Source organism: Acanthochromis polyacanthus, chromosome 22, assembly GCF_021347895.1.
Source record: "Acanthochromis polyacanthus isolate Apoly-LR-REF ecotype Palm Island chromosome 22, KAUST_Apoly_ChrSc, whole genome shotgun sequence".
In the NCBI taxonomy this organism is placed as follows: Eukaryota; Metazoa; Chordata; class Actinopteri; family Pomacentridae; genus Acanthochromis; species Acanthochromis polyacanthus.
Window position 1 is genome coordinate 10,228,059 of NC_067134.1, and position 18,322 is coordinate 10,246,380.

At 37.2% G+C, this 18,322-nt stretch overlaps 1 protein-coding gene across 4 annotated transcripts in view; it reads left to right on the plus strand.

Moving 5' to 3' along the window:
* Window positions 1-2,488: 2,488 nt before the first annotated feature.
* ptprnb (protein tyrosine phosphatase receptor type Nb) overlaps window positions 2,489-18,322 on the plus strand; it is a 60,433-nt gene continuing 44,599 nt past the window's right edge. For 3 of the 4 annotated variants that reach the window (XM_051942376.1, XM_051942379.1, XM_051942377.1), the window contains exons 1-2: window positions 2,489-2,714; window positions 10,350-10,400. In XM_051942376.1, coding sequence (XP_051798336.1) covers window positions 2,621-2,714; window positions 10,350-10,400 — 145 coding nt within the window. In that variant the 5' untranslated portion in view covers window positions 2,489-2,620. The remainder of the gene's footprint in view (window positions 2,715-10,349; window positions 10,401-18,322) is intronic. The other variant, XM_051942380.1, reaches the window with a different exon arrangement.

Sequence of the window (18,322 nt, forward strand, 5' to 3'; positions counted from 1 at the left end):
TCTCTTGTGTCGACGCTTTCTGTTTCTTCCCTCTGTTTGGTGAAACGCTGCTCTAGCCTCGTCCTGCTGCAGTAATTTAATTTCACCTCCTCGGTTTTGTCGACGCTGCCAAGCGCCTCGGCTGGTTTTTGGCAGAACAGGACGGACTTCCGAGCCACGTCGTGATGCAGCGACGGGAGAAACTTGGACTTTTATCACCTTGTTAATCAGAAAGCAGCAGCTCTTCTATAGAGATTTAGCAGAAAAACCCTCCAATAAATCCAGTTTACTTGAAGATCATAACGCTGTTGATTGTCAGAGTTGTTGATGAAACGGACGTTATTGGACTTTTTTTTTTTCATCCATGGAAAAGAGATGCTAACCAAACATAAGTGTAAAATGCCTGCAAATACATGCAAAAATACCAAAAGGAGATGCTAACCAATGAAAAAAGACGCTAATACATGACAGAGGCTCTGGTAAAACAAAATATGGAATGTTTATTTATTCTTAATGATGTTTGTATGTAGATTTGTAAACAAACCTGTAGTGATTTGAGTACATTTCTGTAGCGTGACTGTACATTTATACAGTTTTGTTTTATTTAAATCAGCTAAAAAATAATGCTTTTTGACATATATCTGAATTATTTTTCCTTTTCTATATATATATTTTTTTTACAAGTTTTAATTTTACTATAAATATATATATATATATATGTCATATTGCCAAAAGTATTTGCTCACTCATCCAAGTAATCACAATCAGGTGTTCCAATCACTTCCATGGCCACAGGTGTATAAAATCAAGCCCCTAAGCGTGCAGACTGCTTTTACAAACAGTGAAAGAATGGGTCGCTGTCAGGAGCTCAGTGAATTCCAGCGTGGAACTGTGATATGACGCCACCTGTGCAACAAATCTAGTCGTGACATTTCCTCGCTCCTAAATATTCCACAGTCAACTGTCAGCTGTATTATAAGAAAGTGGAAGTGTGTGGGAACGACAGCAGCTCAGCCACGAAGTGGTCGGCCACGTAAACTGACGGAGTGGGGTCAGAGGATGGATGAGGAATGGGATGTCACTGACGCTCATAAGGTGAGCCAATACTTTGCAGTGTATGTATTTATAGCATTTTTTCCCCAAACATATTTTGTCTGCCTCCCTTGCTGCCAGATATTAATTTTTAAGGGATTTATTCATTTAAGTATTTTTCTCTTTACCACATGATTGTAGAATTACACCATTTTACTCAATATAAAAATATCTTTGACAGATATTTGCATTCTTTTACTGCTTCTAAGGATTTTTTACAGTTTTTGATGTTGCACTAGTTTACCTTTTTAAGGGATTTTATTTATTTTTTGTAATTTGGTCTTATAATGCGACTGAAACGACACCATGTCACTCAGTTTAAATCAGCTAAAGATTCATTTATTTTGCAGCCATTTACAAAATTTTGCTCTATTTAAAAACAACAAAAAAACATATTTTACAGTGTGGTTAAAGACTGCTTTCACTTCTCTAAAATAGAAATACATTTCTTTCTTTCTTTATGTGTTTATTTTTTGTCAAAATCCGGATGATAATCTTCACCAAACACTAAAAGTTATCATCAGATTCTCCAGTGAGACATTTCAGCTCTGAACTTCTGGCTTTGGAGGCCCAAAGTGGTTTAATTTTTTAAATATTCATCCCAAATAAGCAGGTGAAAATGAATTTCCTCTCCTATTAATCATCTCAGGACCCCTGGGGTTTATCTGGTGACCTTTTGGAGGTCCTCCAACCCTATGATGGACATCATTAATCATCACTGGACAGAACAGGATATTTATATAGGTTTGCTTTTGTTATTTATGAATTTAAAAGATTCTGAATGATCGGTCTTTAATTCCAGTGGGTTTATTATTATTATTATTATTATTATTATTATTATTATTGTTTTGCCTTTTTTCCCCAAACACATTTTTGGACTCCTTTGCTGCCAGATATTCATAATTGTTTTTTAGGGGATTTTATTTATTATATATTGTTCTTATTTATTTATTTATTTATTTGCATTTTATTATTAGATTTGTTATTTTTAATAATTTGCTCTTTTACAACCTGACTGTAGAATTACACCATTTTTACTGAATTTATATCAGCTAAAAATAAATTTATTTGCAGGTCTTGCTTTTATTTTTTACAGTATTTTCCCCCAGCTTTTAAATATTACAATATTTTACCTTTTTAAAATTCAATCATTCAGTATTAATCACAATAAAAACTGGTTAAAAAATGTAATTTCCTCTCCTATTTATTATCCGGTGTCCTTCAGGGGGGCCTCCAACCCTATGATGGACATCATTAATCATTGGATGATATTTTTCTGCAGAAATCTTATAGTTTTGATTTAATAATTTATAAATTTAAAGGACTTCTAGTGAACATGTATTATTATTTTACTAGTAGTTTTTTTTTTTTTAATCTGGTGGATGTTTCCTCGGCTGTAGCGCCCCCTGTGGGCCATGTCCTTCCTCCTCTTCCTCCTCCTCCTCTTCTCTCCTCCAGACCTCCGGTAGCAGCAGCGGCGTCTCCGCGGACATGGAGACCCAGTAGAGGAGCTCCAGCGGCGGCTTCTCTCCCCTCGTCGCTCCGGTGGATGTTGGATGCTACCATGCCGTCTCCGCGGCTCTGGGCGGCTCTGTGCCTCCTCCTCACCGCCTCCTGCCGGCTGTGCGCGGCCGCCCGACACGGTAAGCCCCCGATCCGGTCGGATGGAGACGGATTGACTCCCTCCTTAATGAACCTGCTGGAGAGGCGCGGTGCGTAAATCACGACCTGCCCTCCGGCTGAGCCCTGCTGCGGTGCTCCTGTAGCACCGGAGAGTTTGGAGTTTGGCTCTTTAATCATTTCTGCTGCGTGTCTTAACATTTATAAACTGATAAAACAGGTTTTCTTCTAAATCCGCTGCAGGATTTGTGAGTTTTCCTCCGCAAATTGGTGCGTTGAAGTGGATTGTTGACGCGTAAAATAGCAGAAAAACACCAAGCTGGGTGTAAAATTCTTATTTTATTACCACAATAAGTTGGCTCTTTGCTGTTGCATCTCTGCAAAATGTGTGATTCGTGTCTCTTTTTGTGCACCACACGTCCAGACTTCATATTCAAGCTTTTTTTTTTTTGTTAAATTACATTTTATTTTGCGTTTTCTTTATCGCTCATCTCTGTTTTCTTGCGTCACCGAGGGTCGCCTGGATGCGTCTGGATGAATCATTTTGTTGTTCTCTGAGCAACAACAAACACAGAACAGCAACAGCAGGAAGTAAATCTGTAGGATGGAGGAGTTTAACAGGAGCCCCGAGGCCCAAACATGAATTATTAACCACGTATAGATGTTTAAATGATCACAGAAGATACAAAAGGACTGAAAAACAAGGAGAAAAACATGCAGAATTACTGCAAGAATAAGCAAAACACAAAGAAGAGACAGAAAATGACGACTATAAGCTGCAAAAATGTGACAGATGATACAGAATGATGAGAATAAGATGCTAAATTACTGCAGGAAGCTAAAAATGGAATATCTAAAGCCCATAAATTACTACAAAAAGATGTAAATTTACTACAAAAAGGCCAAAAAAAATCTAATAGAGAGAAAATGACGACTAAAAAAATGAGAAAATGACCACAAAGTCTGAAAAACGTGACGGAACATACAAATTGATGACAAAAAAAATTAGAAAAAGATGCAAAATGATGAGAAAATGCTGTAAAATGCTACCAAAAAATTTAAAAAAACAAACCCAAAATAAAAGAGAGAAAATGATTCCACTGTAAACAATCATAAACGTTCCAAATTACCATGAAGATGCAGAAACTAACTAAACAAGATAGATGTAAAACGTTCACAGAAGGACAAAAAAGACTAAAAGACCCACTGATGAGACACAAAATGAGCAAAAATAGTCATTAAAACCACACAGACACGATATCCACAAAAACATGAAAATAATGAAAAAGAGACAAAATAATGACAAAAACAACTGAAAGCAGGCAGAAAATAGAGAAACTACTTCTGAAAACAGACACAGGAAACGGTCAGGAATAGAAGAAAAGACCAAAACAGACAAAAAAACCCCCAGAATGAGATGCTCCGGCCGTCAGAAACTAGTAAAATAATCAGAAAATGTGTTTTCTTGTCCCACTTCCAGGAGAGTTGAAGTATTTTTTTTTAGTTGTGAGTCGACGTCCAGCTGCTGTTACTGTCAATAAAATCACTAAAAGCAAAATAAAACCCATCAGATGTGAGTCATAGCTGATCTCAGTCTGCTCACTGATGGTTTCCTCCATGGAATGACATGGTTCCAGCAAATAAACAGGTCCATCTTTATAGTAAATAGACTTTCAGCTCTGTAGACGGTAAATAGACAGTTCCAGTAAATAGACAGGTCCATCTTTATAGTAAATAGACTTTCAGCTCTATAGACACGATAGACCATAGACTGTTCCAGTAAATAGACAGGTTCAGCTTTATGATAAATAGACTGTTTCAGCACCACAGCCAGTAAATAGACTGTTTCAGTAAATAGACTGTTTCAGCTCCACATTCAGTAAATAGACTATTTCAGCACCACAATCAGTAAACAGATTGTATAAGCTCTGTAGACAGCAAAATGACTGTTCCAGTACATAGATAAGCCCAGCTTTACAACCAGCAAATAGACTGTTCCAGCTTTATACATGGTAAATAGACTGTTCCAGCTCCACAGCCAGTAGTAAACTGTTTCAGCTCTACACTAAATGGACTGTTTCAGCTCCACAGCCAGTCATTAGACTGTTCCAGCACCACAGTAAATAGTCTGTTTCAGCACTGTGGACAGTGAACAGCAGATATTAAATCTTTCAGATTTAACATCCCGATACTTTATTATCTGAAAGAAATGAGTCTCTTGAATTTATTTGCGACTCCTGCAGGAACTGAAACCAGATTATGTGTTTGGTAGCTGTGGAGCTCTGTGATATTTCAACGCTGGGTGATATTTCCAGTGTGACTGCAAGGCGAACTCCAGTCACAGCGATTAGTCCGAGCCGAGATAAAGGTCGGAGTTGGAAGGTCAACCGAGCCGAGGCTGTAACCTGGCTGCCACTCTGCAGCGCTGTCCAGGCGATAGTCTGCTCCCTCCAGGCTGACTCACCCTGCCAGCAGCACCGCTATGACAATAGCTCTGGAATCAGTCTGGCAGCAGGTTAATGGACGATACAAGGAGATGATCATCTGAGGGTGGAGTTCAGCTTCTCCACAGAATTTTATCAAATGTTTGGAAATATGATGTAACGGGACTGACACGCAGAGGTTCAGAAAAAAAGCTGCAACACAAAGCAGCATTTTCTAGATTATCTCCAACAATGAGCCACATGCAAGAAAGGAGTACTGAGACCAGGATCAGAACCAGGAGTCCAGAGAGTCTGGAGGGGAAGAAATACAGGCAAACAACTACTGAAGGAGCAAATAACACCAGAGTGACCTCCTAACAATGAAAACAGATGTGAAACTAGCTGAAAAAGACACTAAAATCCCCTAAAAGAGATTAAAACAGGCTAAATGGGATGAAAAATTAACACAAAAAGGTGTAAAACAAAAGCAGAGACACGCAAAAGGACCAGAAGGGACATAAAATGGAAAAGAGCTGGTAAACCAACCAAAATAAATGGAAAATGACGACAGACACACAAAATGACCAGAAAGAGATGTTAACCAATGAAAATAAATGTAAAACGGCTACAAAAACCCATAGAAAAGACCAAAAAGATGTCAAACAATGAAAAAGAGATGCTAAACTATGAACAGAGATGCTAACCAATGAAAAAGAAATGTTAACTAATAAAAAAGTGATACAAACGAATGAAAAGATATGATAATTAATGAAAAGAGATGCTAACCAATGTAAACAGTTGTGAAATGACTTTAAAAACATGTAAAAAATACCAGAAAGAGATGCTAACCAATAAAAAGAGATGTTAACCAATGAAAAGAGATGCTAAGCAATGAAAAGAGATGCTAAGCAATGAAAAGAGATGCTAACCCATGAAAAGAGATGCTAACCCATGAAGAGATACTAAGCAATGAAAAGGCGATGCTAAGCAATGAAAAGAAATGCTAAGCAATGAAAAGAGATGCTAACCAATGAAAAGAGATGCTAACCCATGAAGAGATACTAACCAATGAAAAGGCGATGCTAAGCAATGAAAAGAGATGCTAACCCATGAAAAGAGATGCTAACCCATGAAGAGATGCTAACCAATGAAAAGAGATGCTAACCAATGAAAGGCGACGCTAACCAATGAAAGGCGATGCTAACCAATGAAAGGCGATGCTAACCAATGAAAAGAGAGGCTAACCCATGAAAAGAGATGCTAACCCATGAAAAGAGATGCTAACCCATGAAGAGATACTAACCAATGAAAAGGCGATGCTAAGCAATGAAAAGAGATGCTAACCCATGAAAAGAGATGCTAACCCATGAAGAGATGCTAACCAATGAAAAGAGATGCTAACCAATGAAAGGCGATGCTAACCAATGAAAGGCGATGCTAACCAATGAAGAGAGAGGCTAACCCATGAAAAGAGATGCTAACCCATGAAGAGATACTAACCAATGAAAAGAGATGCTAAGCAATGAAAAGAGATGCTAAGCAATGAAAAGAGATGCTAACCCATGAAAAGAGATGCTAACCCATGAAGAGATACTAAGCAATGAAAAGGCGATGCTAAGCAATGAAAAGAAATGCTAAGCAATGAAAAGAGATGCTAACCAATGAAAAGAGATGCTAACCCATGAAGAGATACTAACCAATGAAAAGGCGATGCTAAGCAATGAAAAGAGATGCTAACCCATGAAAAGAGATGCTAACCCATGAAGAGATGCTAACCAATGAAAAGAGATGCTAACCAATGAAAGGCGACGCTAACCAATGAAAGGCGATGCTAACCAATGAAAGGCGATGCTAACCAATGAAAAGAGAGGCTAACCCATGAAAAGAGATGCTAACCCATGAAAAGAGATGCTAACCCATGAAGAGATACTAACCAATGAAAAGGCGATGCTAAGCAATGAAAAGAGATGCTAACCCATGAAAAGAGATGCTAACCCATGAAGAGATGCTAACCAATGAAAAGAGATGCTAACCAATGAAAGGCGATGCTAACCAATGAAAGGCGATGCTAACCAATGAAGAGAGAGGCTAACCCATGAAAAGAGATGCTAACCCATGAAGAGATACTAACCAATGAAAAGAGATGCTAAGCAATGAAAAGAGATGCTAAGCAATGAAAAGAGATGCTAACCCATGAAGAGATGCTAAGCAATGAAAAGAGATGCTAACCCATGAAAAGATGCTAACCCATGAAGAGATGCTAAGCAATGAAAAGAGATGCTAAGCAATGAAAAGAGATACTAAACCAATGTAAATAAATGTAAAATGACTACAAAGACATGTCATTTTGTGGAGCTTTTTGTGACATTTTGTAGTCACTGCATGTTTTGCCATCATTTTGTGGCTCTTGCAGTGATTTCATGGCAATTTGTTGTAATTTTGAGTTTTTCTGTGGTTGTTTTGTGTCTTTTTGTTGTCATTTTACGTCTTTCTGTTATCAGTTTGAGTTTTTTCTAATCATTTTGTGGCTGTTTTTAGTAATTTTTTATAACATCTTTCTGAAAAGCTGTAGTGAGTTCCTCCAGTTGAACGTGTCCTCAGACAAACGGTCAGACGGAGAATCTCTTCACTCTATGTTTAGCTTCTCGTCTGGTTTATCGGAGATTCCCTCCATGACAGCAGCCGTCGTCAGGAAGTCGATGCTCCGTCTGGCTTTTTATAGATTTCAGCTAAAAGAAGAAACATCAGGCGTGAAGCAGAGGAAAAATATTTCAAGTTCTTTGCTTTTATTTACAGTCTGACGTCCTCCTGGTACAGGAAACACCAGATCCTCAGAAACTGTAGCTAAGTCACATTATGAGGTGTTTTATAGCCGACATTTTACGTGTCAGAGTGAAATACTGGACTCTCTGTATTTATCGGACGGCTTTAGTTGCTTTGAAGATGCTGATTTTACATCACGATTAATAAACAAGCTTTTAAAACACACACATGGTTAACTGGGTTTAGTTTGAATCTGATGGGTCACCCAGAATGAAAGATTCAGTTGATAGAATTTGGTTTATTTATCGACTAACTTACTTGTTTATTGATCTATTTACTTACATACTTATTTACGTGTTTACTTACTTCATCTGGGGGCTTTTTAAAAGTCATTTTATGGCTTTTGTAGTCATTTTGAATCTTTATAGTCATTCTGAATCTAGTTGTTTTGCTTCTTTTTGTCGTCACTTTGTAGTATTTTGTGTTCATTGTGAAACTTTTTGTAGTCATTGTTTTGCTTTTTTTGTCGTCATTTTGTAACTTTCTGTTGTATTTTGTGTCTTCTTGTCATCATTTTGTGTTTTTCGATAGATGCTTTGCATCCTTTGTAGTTGCTTTGGAGCTTTTTGCGGTCATTTTGTGGCTTTTTTGTATTAATTTTAACACTTTTATTGTCATTTTGTGTTTTTAAAATAATTTAATGGCTTTTGTTGTCATTTTGAATATTTTTGTTGGAGTTTTGTAGCTTTTGTAGTAATTTTGAATCATTCTATAGCCATTTTGCATTTTGCTTGGGACCTTTTATAGTCATTTTGTGGCTTTTTCATGTTATTTTGCGACTTCTTGTTGTCATTTAGTGTTTTTCTGTGGTCGTTTTGGTAAAATGTTCAGCCTCTTTGACAGTAACTAGAATTAAAGGGCAGGAGTCCTGGTAAAAGAGGTCAATTTGTTCTTCCTGCTGTATTCCGTTCGGTTATCTCGGCATTACATAAACCTTAATGAACTGAAATAAAGAGAGCGTCTGCTGTTTACTGCCTCGCGACAGATCAGCAGCTGGTAAAAGGTCAGCAGTAACACAAACACAAGCTCCCCGGTCCATCTGCAGACTCTTAGCAACATAAAAATGACGACAGAATCCGTCCTGAAGGGTTCCCCACGTCATTTTATGCTTTTTGTAGTCGTTTTCAATGCTTTTGTTGTCGTTTTGTAGTTATTTTCTGCCTTTTTGAAGTTAAATTTGTGGCCTTTGTAGTAATTTTGTGACTTTTAGTCATTTTGTGGCTTTTTTTCTGATTAATTTTGTGGTTTTTGTGGTCGTTTTGGGACTTTTTGTAGGCATTTTGTGACATCTTGAAAATACATTTTGTGGCTTTTGTAGCTTTTGCTGTCATTTACTGTTTTTTTTGTTGATAATTTGGAATCTTTTTGCAGTCATTTTAAAGCTTTTTGTGGTCATTTTGTGACTTTTTTGATTAATTTTGTGGCTTTTGTAGTCGTCTTGCATATTTTTGTTGTCGTTGTGTGACTTTGTTATTTTTTTGGAGCTTTAGTGAACGTTTTTGGCTTTTTTGCATTAGTTTTGTGGCTTTTGTAGCCATTTATAATCTTTTTGTTGTCCTTTTGTTTTTCTTTGGTCATTTGGAATCTTTTTGTCGTCATTTTATGGCTTTTGCCGTCATTTTATGGTGGTATTGTCGTAATTCTAAAGCTTTTTGTAGTCACTTTGAATCATTTGTAGTTATTTTATGATTTTTTTTGGTAGTGATTTTTTTGTGGCTTTTTTGATTAATTTTGTGGCTTTTGTGGTCATCTTGCATCTTTTTATCGTCATTTTATGACTTTTTGTCTGGATTTTTCAACCCATTGTAGTCATTTTGAATCCCTTTGTTGTCCTTCGCTTTTTGTAGGCATTTTGTGGCTTTATTAGTCATTTTATTGCTTTTTTGATTCATTTTGTGGCTTTTTATTGGTTCATTTTGTGGCATTTTGATTCATTTTGTGGCTTTTGTGGTCGTTTTGCGTCTTTTTGTTGGGATTTTGCATCTTTGGCAGTTGTTTTGGAGCTTTTTGCAGTCATTTTTTGCCATTTGTTGCATTCATTTCTAGGCTTTTGTCACCATTTCGTGACTTTTGTAGTCATTTGGAATCAAATGTCAATGCAAATTCTGACATGTTCGTGTTCATATATGAGGCCTAAAATCCTAAAAGAACACCGAACAGGTTGAGGAGTAGCAACGTTTTCTCCTAAATTCCAGATTTATTGCTGCTTTTCATGTGAAAAACTGTTTAAAATAAAAAAAACAACAACATTAAAGTCATTATGACATCTGGATTTAAAGGGAGGAAATGCTTTATTTGATGTGTTTATTATTATAAATGAGATTTATTCTAAACTTGATGACTAAAACTGTTCATTTTATCTACAGGTTATTTCAGTTTGTGTGAAGTTTTTCCTTTATTGTGTCTCTGCAGGTTGTTTGTTCGAGAAGAAGCTTTGTCCCCGAGGTCAGCTGTGCAACGACGGTGAGTGACGAACTCTACGGAGCATTTTTAAAGTCCATAAACACAAACATTTTATCTTTTCAGGAAAATCTGAGGTCTTTTTTGGACTTTTTATAGGTATTTTTGTGTCTTTTTGTAGTCCTGTTGAGACTTTTAGTAGATAGTTTGCATCTTTCTATTGTAAATTCATGGCTTTTATCATCATTTTGTGTGTTTTTGTAGTCATTTTGCATAGTTCTGTTGTCATTTTATGGCTTTTGTTGTTGTTTTGTGTCTTTTTGTTGTCATTTTGTGACTTTTTGGAGACATTTTGTTGCTTTTTGTTGTTATTTCGTGGCTTTTGCAGTTATTCTGTGCATTCTTGTAGTCATTTTGCTTGTTTTTGTTGTCATTTCATGGTTTTTTAACAGTAATTTTGGACTTTTTGTAGTCCTTTTTGTTGTCAATTTCTGTCTTTTGTTGAAATTTTACGCATTTTTCAAGTCATTTTGCATCTTTTTGTCATCATTTCCTGGCTTTTATGGACATTTGTGTGTTGTTTTTTTAAAATTTTGTGGCTTTTTGTAATCATTTAGTGCTTTTTTTGTCATTCTACATCTTTTTGTAGTCTTTTCATTGCTGTTGTAATCTTTTTGTTGTCATTTTGTGGCTTTTATTAGTCATTTTACATTTTTTTGAGTCATTTTGTGGCTTTCTAAGTCATTTTGTGTGTTTCTTTTTGTCATTTTTGTCTCCATTTCAATGCCCTCATAATCATTTTGAGTCTTTTTGTCATCATTTTATGTCTTTTGTGGTTGGTTTGTGCCTGTTTGGGACTTTATGTGGTAATTTTCATTGGTTTGTAGTCATTTTATGGCTTTTGGAGTCATTTGGGACGTTTTGTCATAATTTTCCGTCTTTTTATTCTTTTTTCTTTGGGCTTGTATGCAACTCCAGTTTCTTTTTTGTTTAATGCTAAATCTTTCTCACTAAAAGCCTCCTTCCAGGGCAGAAAAATTGAAACTGACGCCATCTTTTTGCTGTTTTTCATGTTCTTGCTGCTGCTTTGAATCAATGTTGCTGATTTTACGTCTGCTTTTTGTTACTTTGTGCTTCTTTATGTCAGGACAGATCTGTTTAACTTGTCGTTTGCTTTTCTATACGGTTTATATTATTTTATTACTTTATTAATTTTCACTAAAGAGACATTTGATATTGAACACAAGCATACTGTGGTTTTCATTATTATTCATGCAGTGAATTTCATATTTATATGAATGCTATAAATCCTAAGGATGAGTCTACGTGCAGGAGAAAACACAAATAGATCACATGAATAAATGATAAAACTGTTGCTCGTCCCTCGATCTTCAAGGATTTGGTAGAATATTTTCTGCTGAAGATGAAACAAACTGAAAGCTGCTGTGATCTGGATGTTGTGGAGGGATTAAATATCTCATCTGGCACAGGAAGTACAGGGGAAACTGGACCACAGTGCTGAGGAGAGTCTGGAGTTCCTGCTGCCACTGGGTAGAAAATCCCTTTTTCTCCAGCATTTGTGACTCCCTCCTGCGTGAGCCTGACGTGGACGGCTCGTATTATCCCTGAATGCAGCGTGATGCTAATAGCAAACGGACCAATGGCAGCAGGCTGCTGTCACAGCCCCAGGAAGCTCTGACGTGGCTTCTGTCCGTCACCCGGTCAGGAGCTGGAAACCAAACACGATGCCGTGATAAGACCGAGCACCGGCGCGTCTGAACGATTTGACTCGTCTCCAGGATGTTTTGTTCTACGGTAACATTTAGGAGTCCTCCATCATGAGCTCTTCTGCCAATAAATTACATTTAAGCCAGTGAATTAATCAAGATAGCCACAAAATGGCAAAAGCCTAAAGATTCATGCAAAAAATGACACAAAATTACTACAAAAAGATTCAAAATGACCCCAGAAAAACACAAAATAACTGAAAAAAGATGCAAAATTACTACAAAGGTATCAGTTTGACTACAAGCCACATAATAGCTACAAAAAGCTGTAAAGGGACTCCAAAATCTACGAAAAGATTCAAAATGACGACAAAAATGCAAAATGACTTGTCATTTTGTATCTCTTTCTGCTCATCTTTTATCTCTTTGTGGTCATTATTTGTGTCTCTGTGGACATTTTGTGTCTCTTTGTAGACATTTTGGGTCAGTTTGTGTCTCTTTATAGTAATTTTATGTCTCTTTGTAGACATTTTGCAACATGTTGTGTCTCTTTGTAGTCATTTTGTGTCTTCGTGGTCACTTTTTGTCTTTTTGTAGTAATTTTGCACCATTTTGTGTCTCTTTGTAGTCATTTTTTGTCTCTTTGTAGTCATTTTTTGTCTCTTTGTAGTCATTTTGCACCATTTTGTATCTTTCTGTGTTCATTTTGCACCTTTTTGTGTCTTTTTGTGCTCATTTTGGACCACTTTGTGTCTCTTTGTGGTCATTATGCATGTTTTTGAGTTCATTTTGTGTCTTTTTGTGGTCATTTTGTCTCTCTTTGTAGTCATTTTGCGCCGCTTTGTTTCTCTTTGTGGTCATTGTGTGTGTGTTTGTGGTCATTTTATGTCCTTTTGTTGTCATTTCGTGTCTATAGTCATTCTGGGTTATTTGTGTCTCTTTGCAGTCATTTTTGTGTCTCTTTGTGGTCATTTTGCGCATCTTTGTGGTCATTTTGTATCTTTTTGTTGTCATTTTATGTCTCTTTATAGTCCTTCTGGGTCATTTCTTGTCTCTTTGTAGTCATTTTGCATCTGTTTGTGCTCATTTTGTGTCTCGTTCTAGTAATTTTGTGTGTTTTTGCACCATTTTGCATCTCTTTGTTGTCATTTTGTGTGTTTTTGTACTCATTCTGGGTCATTTTGTGGCTCTTTGTTGTCATTTTGCATGTGTTTGTGCTCATTTTGTGTCTCCTTGTAGTCGTTGTGTGTCTCTTTGTGGTCGTTTTGCATCATTTTGTGTCTGATAGATCGAAACCTGATATTCAGATGCTCGTCTTTTAACTAGTGAGCTAAAAGTACAGCCTAGCTAGCTAGCCTGTCTGTTAGCAGCCACTAGTCTTTCAGGATGCTAATCATTAATCATTTATTGATTTGTCTCTTTTATTAATTTACAAAATAAAAACAGTGTTGAGTAGTCATGCAGAAGACAAAGGAGGTGCATGTCATTGTGAATTAGCTGCAGTATTTGGTGGCGCCACCAGGTGGAGCCTCCAAGTACTGCAGCTAGTTTGTTGTGTTCATTGCTGTAGCAGCTTCAGGAGCTAGTTATGCAGAGTATAAAGCAAGCAGAGAGCATTGAGGGTCATCAAATCATCAAATTGTGTCTCCTAAAACATCTGTATTCTGTGATATAGCACTAATATAAATACATTCCAAACTGCATTAACAACGCACCCGTTTTGTTCCTCTAACATGCTGCAATTCTTGTTGAAACTCTGAATTCTTTAGACCATATTGAATGTCGCTTTGTTTTCACACTTATCTTTGGAAGTGACGTGTGCGAGCAATGAAATGTGAAAAATGAGATTTTTCACGGGAAGATGGAAAGATGGAGGTGGTGATAAAGTGGCAGGAAGAGGAGGTTGTGAAGACAGAGATGGAAAAAAAAGGTTTAAAAACCAGTTTCTGAGGAGTTATTTACTTTTAATTTATTTCATGTTTTTTATCACCGGCTGGTGAGATTAAAAAGCATCTTTTGTGGAGTGAACAGAGAAACGAGGAGAGAGAAAAAGAGTAAACAAGGTCTCCCTCCGTCAGACGCCCTCAGCCAATCACAGCCCACCCTGGCCGTCTCTATGACAACAGTGACATCACTTGCCTGACGACCGTGTGTCTCCCTCATGTGTGTTTGAAAGAGATGGAAGGGTGATGACTCACCACACACACACACACACACACACACACACACACACACACACACACGCACGCACGCACGCACGCACGCACGCACGCACGCACGCACGCACGCACGCACGCACGCACGCGCACACACGCACACACAGTACAAGAGTGTGTGTGTTTTTTGTCCACGTGTGAAGCTGATTGTGTTTCTGTTTCTGTACATATATGTATGTGTGTGTGTGTCTTGTGCACAGATACATTGTGTACGTGTGTGTGTAGTTGTAGTTGTGTATCCCTGCTACACACTGCAGATGTGTATTACTTTTATCAGACACTCGGTAGACTCAGAAAACACCAGCTACAGTCTGACAACAGCCAATCAGAGCATGTAAACAAACAGTCTAAGCTCCGCCCCCTTCATGCTAGCAGATTAGCCAATCTGGCTAAAAACACACCTCAAAATGTTCTCAACCGTCTGATTTGTCACCGAAATCAGTTGTTTTACAGAAAGCATCTGATATTCAGATGCTAATCTTTGAACTAGAGTGCTAAAAGCACAAAATGGAAGTTTTTTGTTTATCATTTTTTTGTCTTTTTGTTCTCATTTTATTTGTTTTTGTGGTCATTTTGCACCTTTTTGTGATGATTTTGTGTCTCTTTCTGGTCCCTTTGTGTCTTTTTGTAATCATTTTGTGTCTCTTTGTAGTCATTGTGTGTCTTTTTGTGGTCATTTTGGGTCTCTGTGATAATTTTGTTTCTCTTTGTGATCATTTTGTGTCTCCTTGTAGTCATTTTGTGTCTTTGTGGTCATTTCGTGCTTTTTTTGTGGTAATTTTGTCTCTTTCGGGTCATATTGTGTCTCTTTGTAGTCATTGTGTGTCTCTTAGTAGCCATTGTGTGTCTTTTTGTGGTCATTTTGGGTCTCTTTGTGATAATTTCATTTCTCTTTGTGATCATTTTGTGTCTCCTTGTAGTCATTTTGTGTCTCTTAGTAGTCATTTTGTGTCTCTTTATGATCATTTTCTGTCTTTCTGGTCATTTTATGTCTCTTTGCAGTTGTTTTGTTTCTCTTGGTTGTTCTTTTGTGTCTTTTTGGTCATTTTGTGTTTGTTTTGACCATTTTGCGTCTTTTTTAATATTCTTTTTTTCTCTTTGTAGTCATTTTGTGTCTATGTAATCTTTTTGTGTTTATTTGTGGTCAATTTGTATCCTTTTGTAATCATATTGTGTCTCTTTCTGGTCATTTTGTGTTTGTAGTCTTGTTGTTTCCTGTGGCATCACCTCTCAATAACTGCTTTATTTCTTAGTTGACAAGACTCACAGAGTAACGTCTTCACATACACACTGAAAGGCAAAGCTGCCATCGAGCTCACAGGTTTAGGGACTGACTTTTATTGGCATGCTTTTGATTTACAGCAGAGAAAAAGTGGAGCAGAAACCATGATCAGACAACTTTTATCATCTACATTAACACCACAGTGATACGGTTACATCAGTAGTGCAGCAGTAACACACTCATACCAATTATTTTTAGTTTGTGAGACGCGACTGCTGGTAAATGCCACAACATTCCAGAAACCGGTTTCTGTCATACAGCAGCAGCATTCCAGCGTGTCTGTCTGCAGCTGCATCAGGTCAGTGACACTTAGCTGTAATAAGAGCACAGTGTGTTTGACAATTAGCTAGATTTTCCTGACATTTTAACAAGCAAACAACAATGGTTACACAACAGACAGTCCACTGCTGTTATGTAGCGTAGATCCAGATTTCGTTGTGGTGATCCCAAGAGAGGTAGGGCTCATAGCCAGCCCCAACAAAAGTGCTGGAATCAAAGGTTTTGTTGGCTTTTTCCAAGTCATTCTGAAGAAGTTTTGCATTTTTCAGACCACTCTCAGGACTTGGTGTACCTTTGAAAACCCTGAAGACGAAAAACACAACAAAACCAAAGAGCGTTCATCATTCACTGCGTGGTTTAGTTCTGTGTGTGTCATTAAAACACAAATGTATACATAAACGCTACCCTTCAACAGTCTGGAGTCACTCAGAAATGTCCTTATTTTTTTTAAAAAAAGGAAGTTTTCAGACACCCTTGAAATTTTAGACAATCTCAAATATTATTATGAAGTATTTGTGAAAAAATCTTTTCAGTGTTTCAGAAAGTGTGAGTGCTTCAGACAGGCACAAACAAATACACATTATATTTTTTCAGTTTACAAGAAAAACTAAAAAACCTAAACTCTACCAAAATGACCCCTGTGTCTCTTTGTGGTCATTTTGTGTATTTTATAGTAATTTTGTGTCTTTGTAATCTTCTTGATTTTCCTTGTGGCCGTTTAGTATCTTTTTATCTCGTTTTTTCCTCTTTGTAGTCATTTTGTGTCTTTTTGTGAACATTTTGTGTCTCTTTGTAATCATTTTGTGTCTCTTTTATCATTTTTTAAAATCTTTGTAGTCATTTTGTGTCTTCTTTTGGTAATTTTATGTCTCTTTGTGGTCATTTTGTGTCCGTTTGTGGTCATTTTGTATCTGTTTGTCATTTAGTGTCTCTTTGTTGTCATTTAGTGTCTCTTTGTGGTCATTTTGTGTCTCTTTGTGGTCATTTTGTGTCCGTTTGTGGTTATTTTGTGTCTCTTTGTGGTCATTTTGTGTCCGTTTGTGGTTATTTTGTGTCACTTTGTGGTCATTATGTGTCTCTTTGTGGTCATTATGTGTCTCTTTGTGGTCATTATGTGTCTCTTTGTGGTCATTTTGTGTCCGTTTGTGGTCATTTTGTATCTGTTTGTCATTTAGTGTCTCTTTGTTGTCATTTAGTGTCTCTTTGTGGTCATTTTATGTCTCTTTGTGGTCATTTTGTGTCCGTTTGTGGTTATTTTGTGTCTCTTTGTGGTCATTTTGTGTCCGTTTGTGGTTATTTTGTGTCACTTTGTGGTCATTATGTGTCTCTTTGTGGTCATTATGTGTCTCTTTGTGGTCATTATGTGTCTCTTTGTGGTCATTATGTGTCTCTTTGTGGTCATTATGTGTCTCTTTGTGGTCATTTTGTGTCTGTTTGTGGTCATTTTGTGTCTGTTTGTGGTCATTATGTGTCTCTTTGTGGTCATTTTGTGTCTGTTTGTGGTCATTTTGTTTCTGTTTGTGTCCGTTTGTGGTCATTTTGTGTCCCTTTGTGGTCATTATGTGCCTCTTTGTGGTCATTATGTGCCTCTTTGTGGTCATTTTGTGTCTGTTTGTGTTCATTTTGTGTCTGTTTGTGGTCATTTTGTTTCTGTTTGTGTCCGTTTGTGGTCATTTTGTGTCCCTTTGTGGTCATTATGTGTCTCTTTGTGGTCATTATGTGTCCCTTTGTGGTCATTATGTGTCTCTTTGTGGTCATTATGTGTCTCTTTGTGGTCATTATGTGTCTCTTTGTGGTCATTTTGTGTCTCTTTGTGGTCATTTTGTGTCCGTTTGTGGTTATTTTGTGTCTCTTTGTGGTCATTATGTGTCTCTTTGTGGTCATTATGTGTCTCTTTGTGGTCATTATGTGTCTCTTTGTGGTCATTATGTGTCTCTTTGTGGTCATTTTGTGTCCGTTTGTGGTCATTTTGTGTCCGTTTGTGGTCATTTTGTGTCCGTTTGTGGTCATTTTGTGTCTGTTTGTGGTCATTATGTGTCTCTTTGTGGTCATTTTGTTTCTGTTTGTGTCCGTTTGTGGTCATTTTGTGTCCGTTTGTGGTCATTATGTGTCTCTTTGTGGTCATTTTGTGTCTGTTTGTGGTCATTTTGTTTCTGTTTGTGTCCGTTTGTGGTCATTTTGTGTCCGTTTGTGGTCATTATGTGTCTCTTTGTGGTCATTTTGTGTCTGTTTGTGGTCATTTTGTTTCTGTTTGTGTCCGTTTGTGGTCATTTTGTGTCTCTTTGTGGTCATTATGTGTCTCTTTGTGGTCATTATGTGTCTCTTGTGGTCATTTTGTGTCTCTTTGTGGTCATTTTGTGTCCGTTTGTGGTTATTTTGTGTCTCTTTGTGGTCATTATGTGTCTCTTTGTGGTCATTATGTGTCTCTTTGTGGTCATTTTGTGTCCCTTTGTGGTCATTTTGTGTCCGTTTGTGGTTATT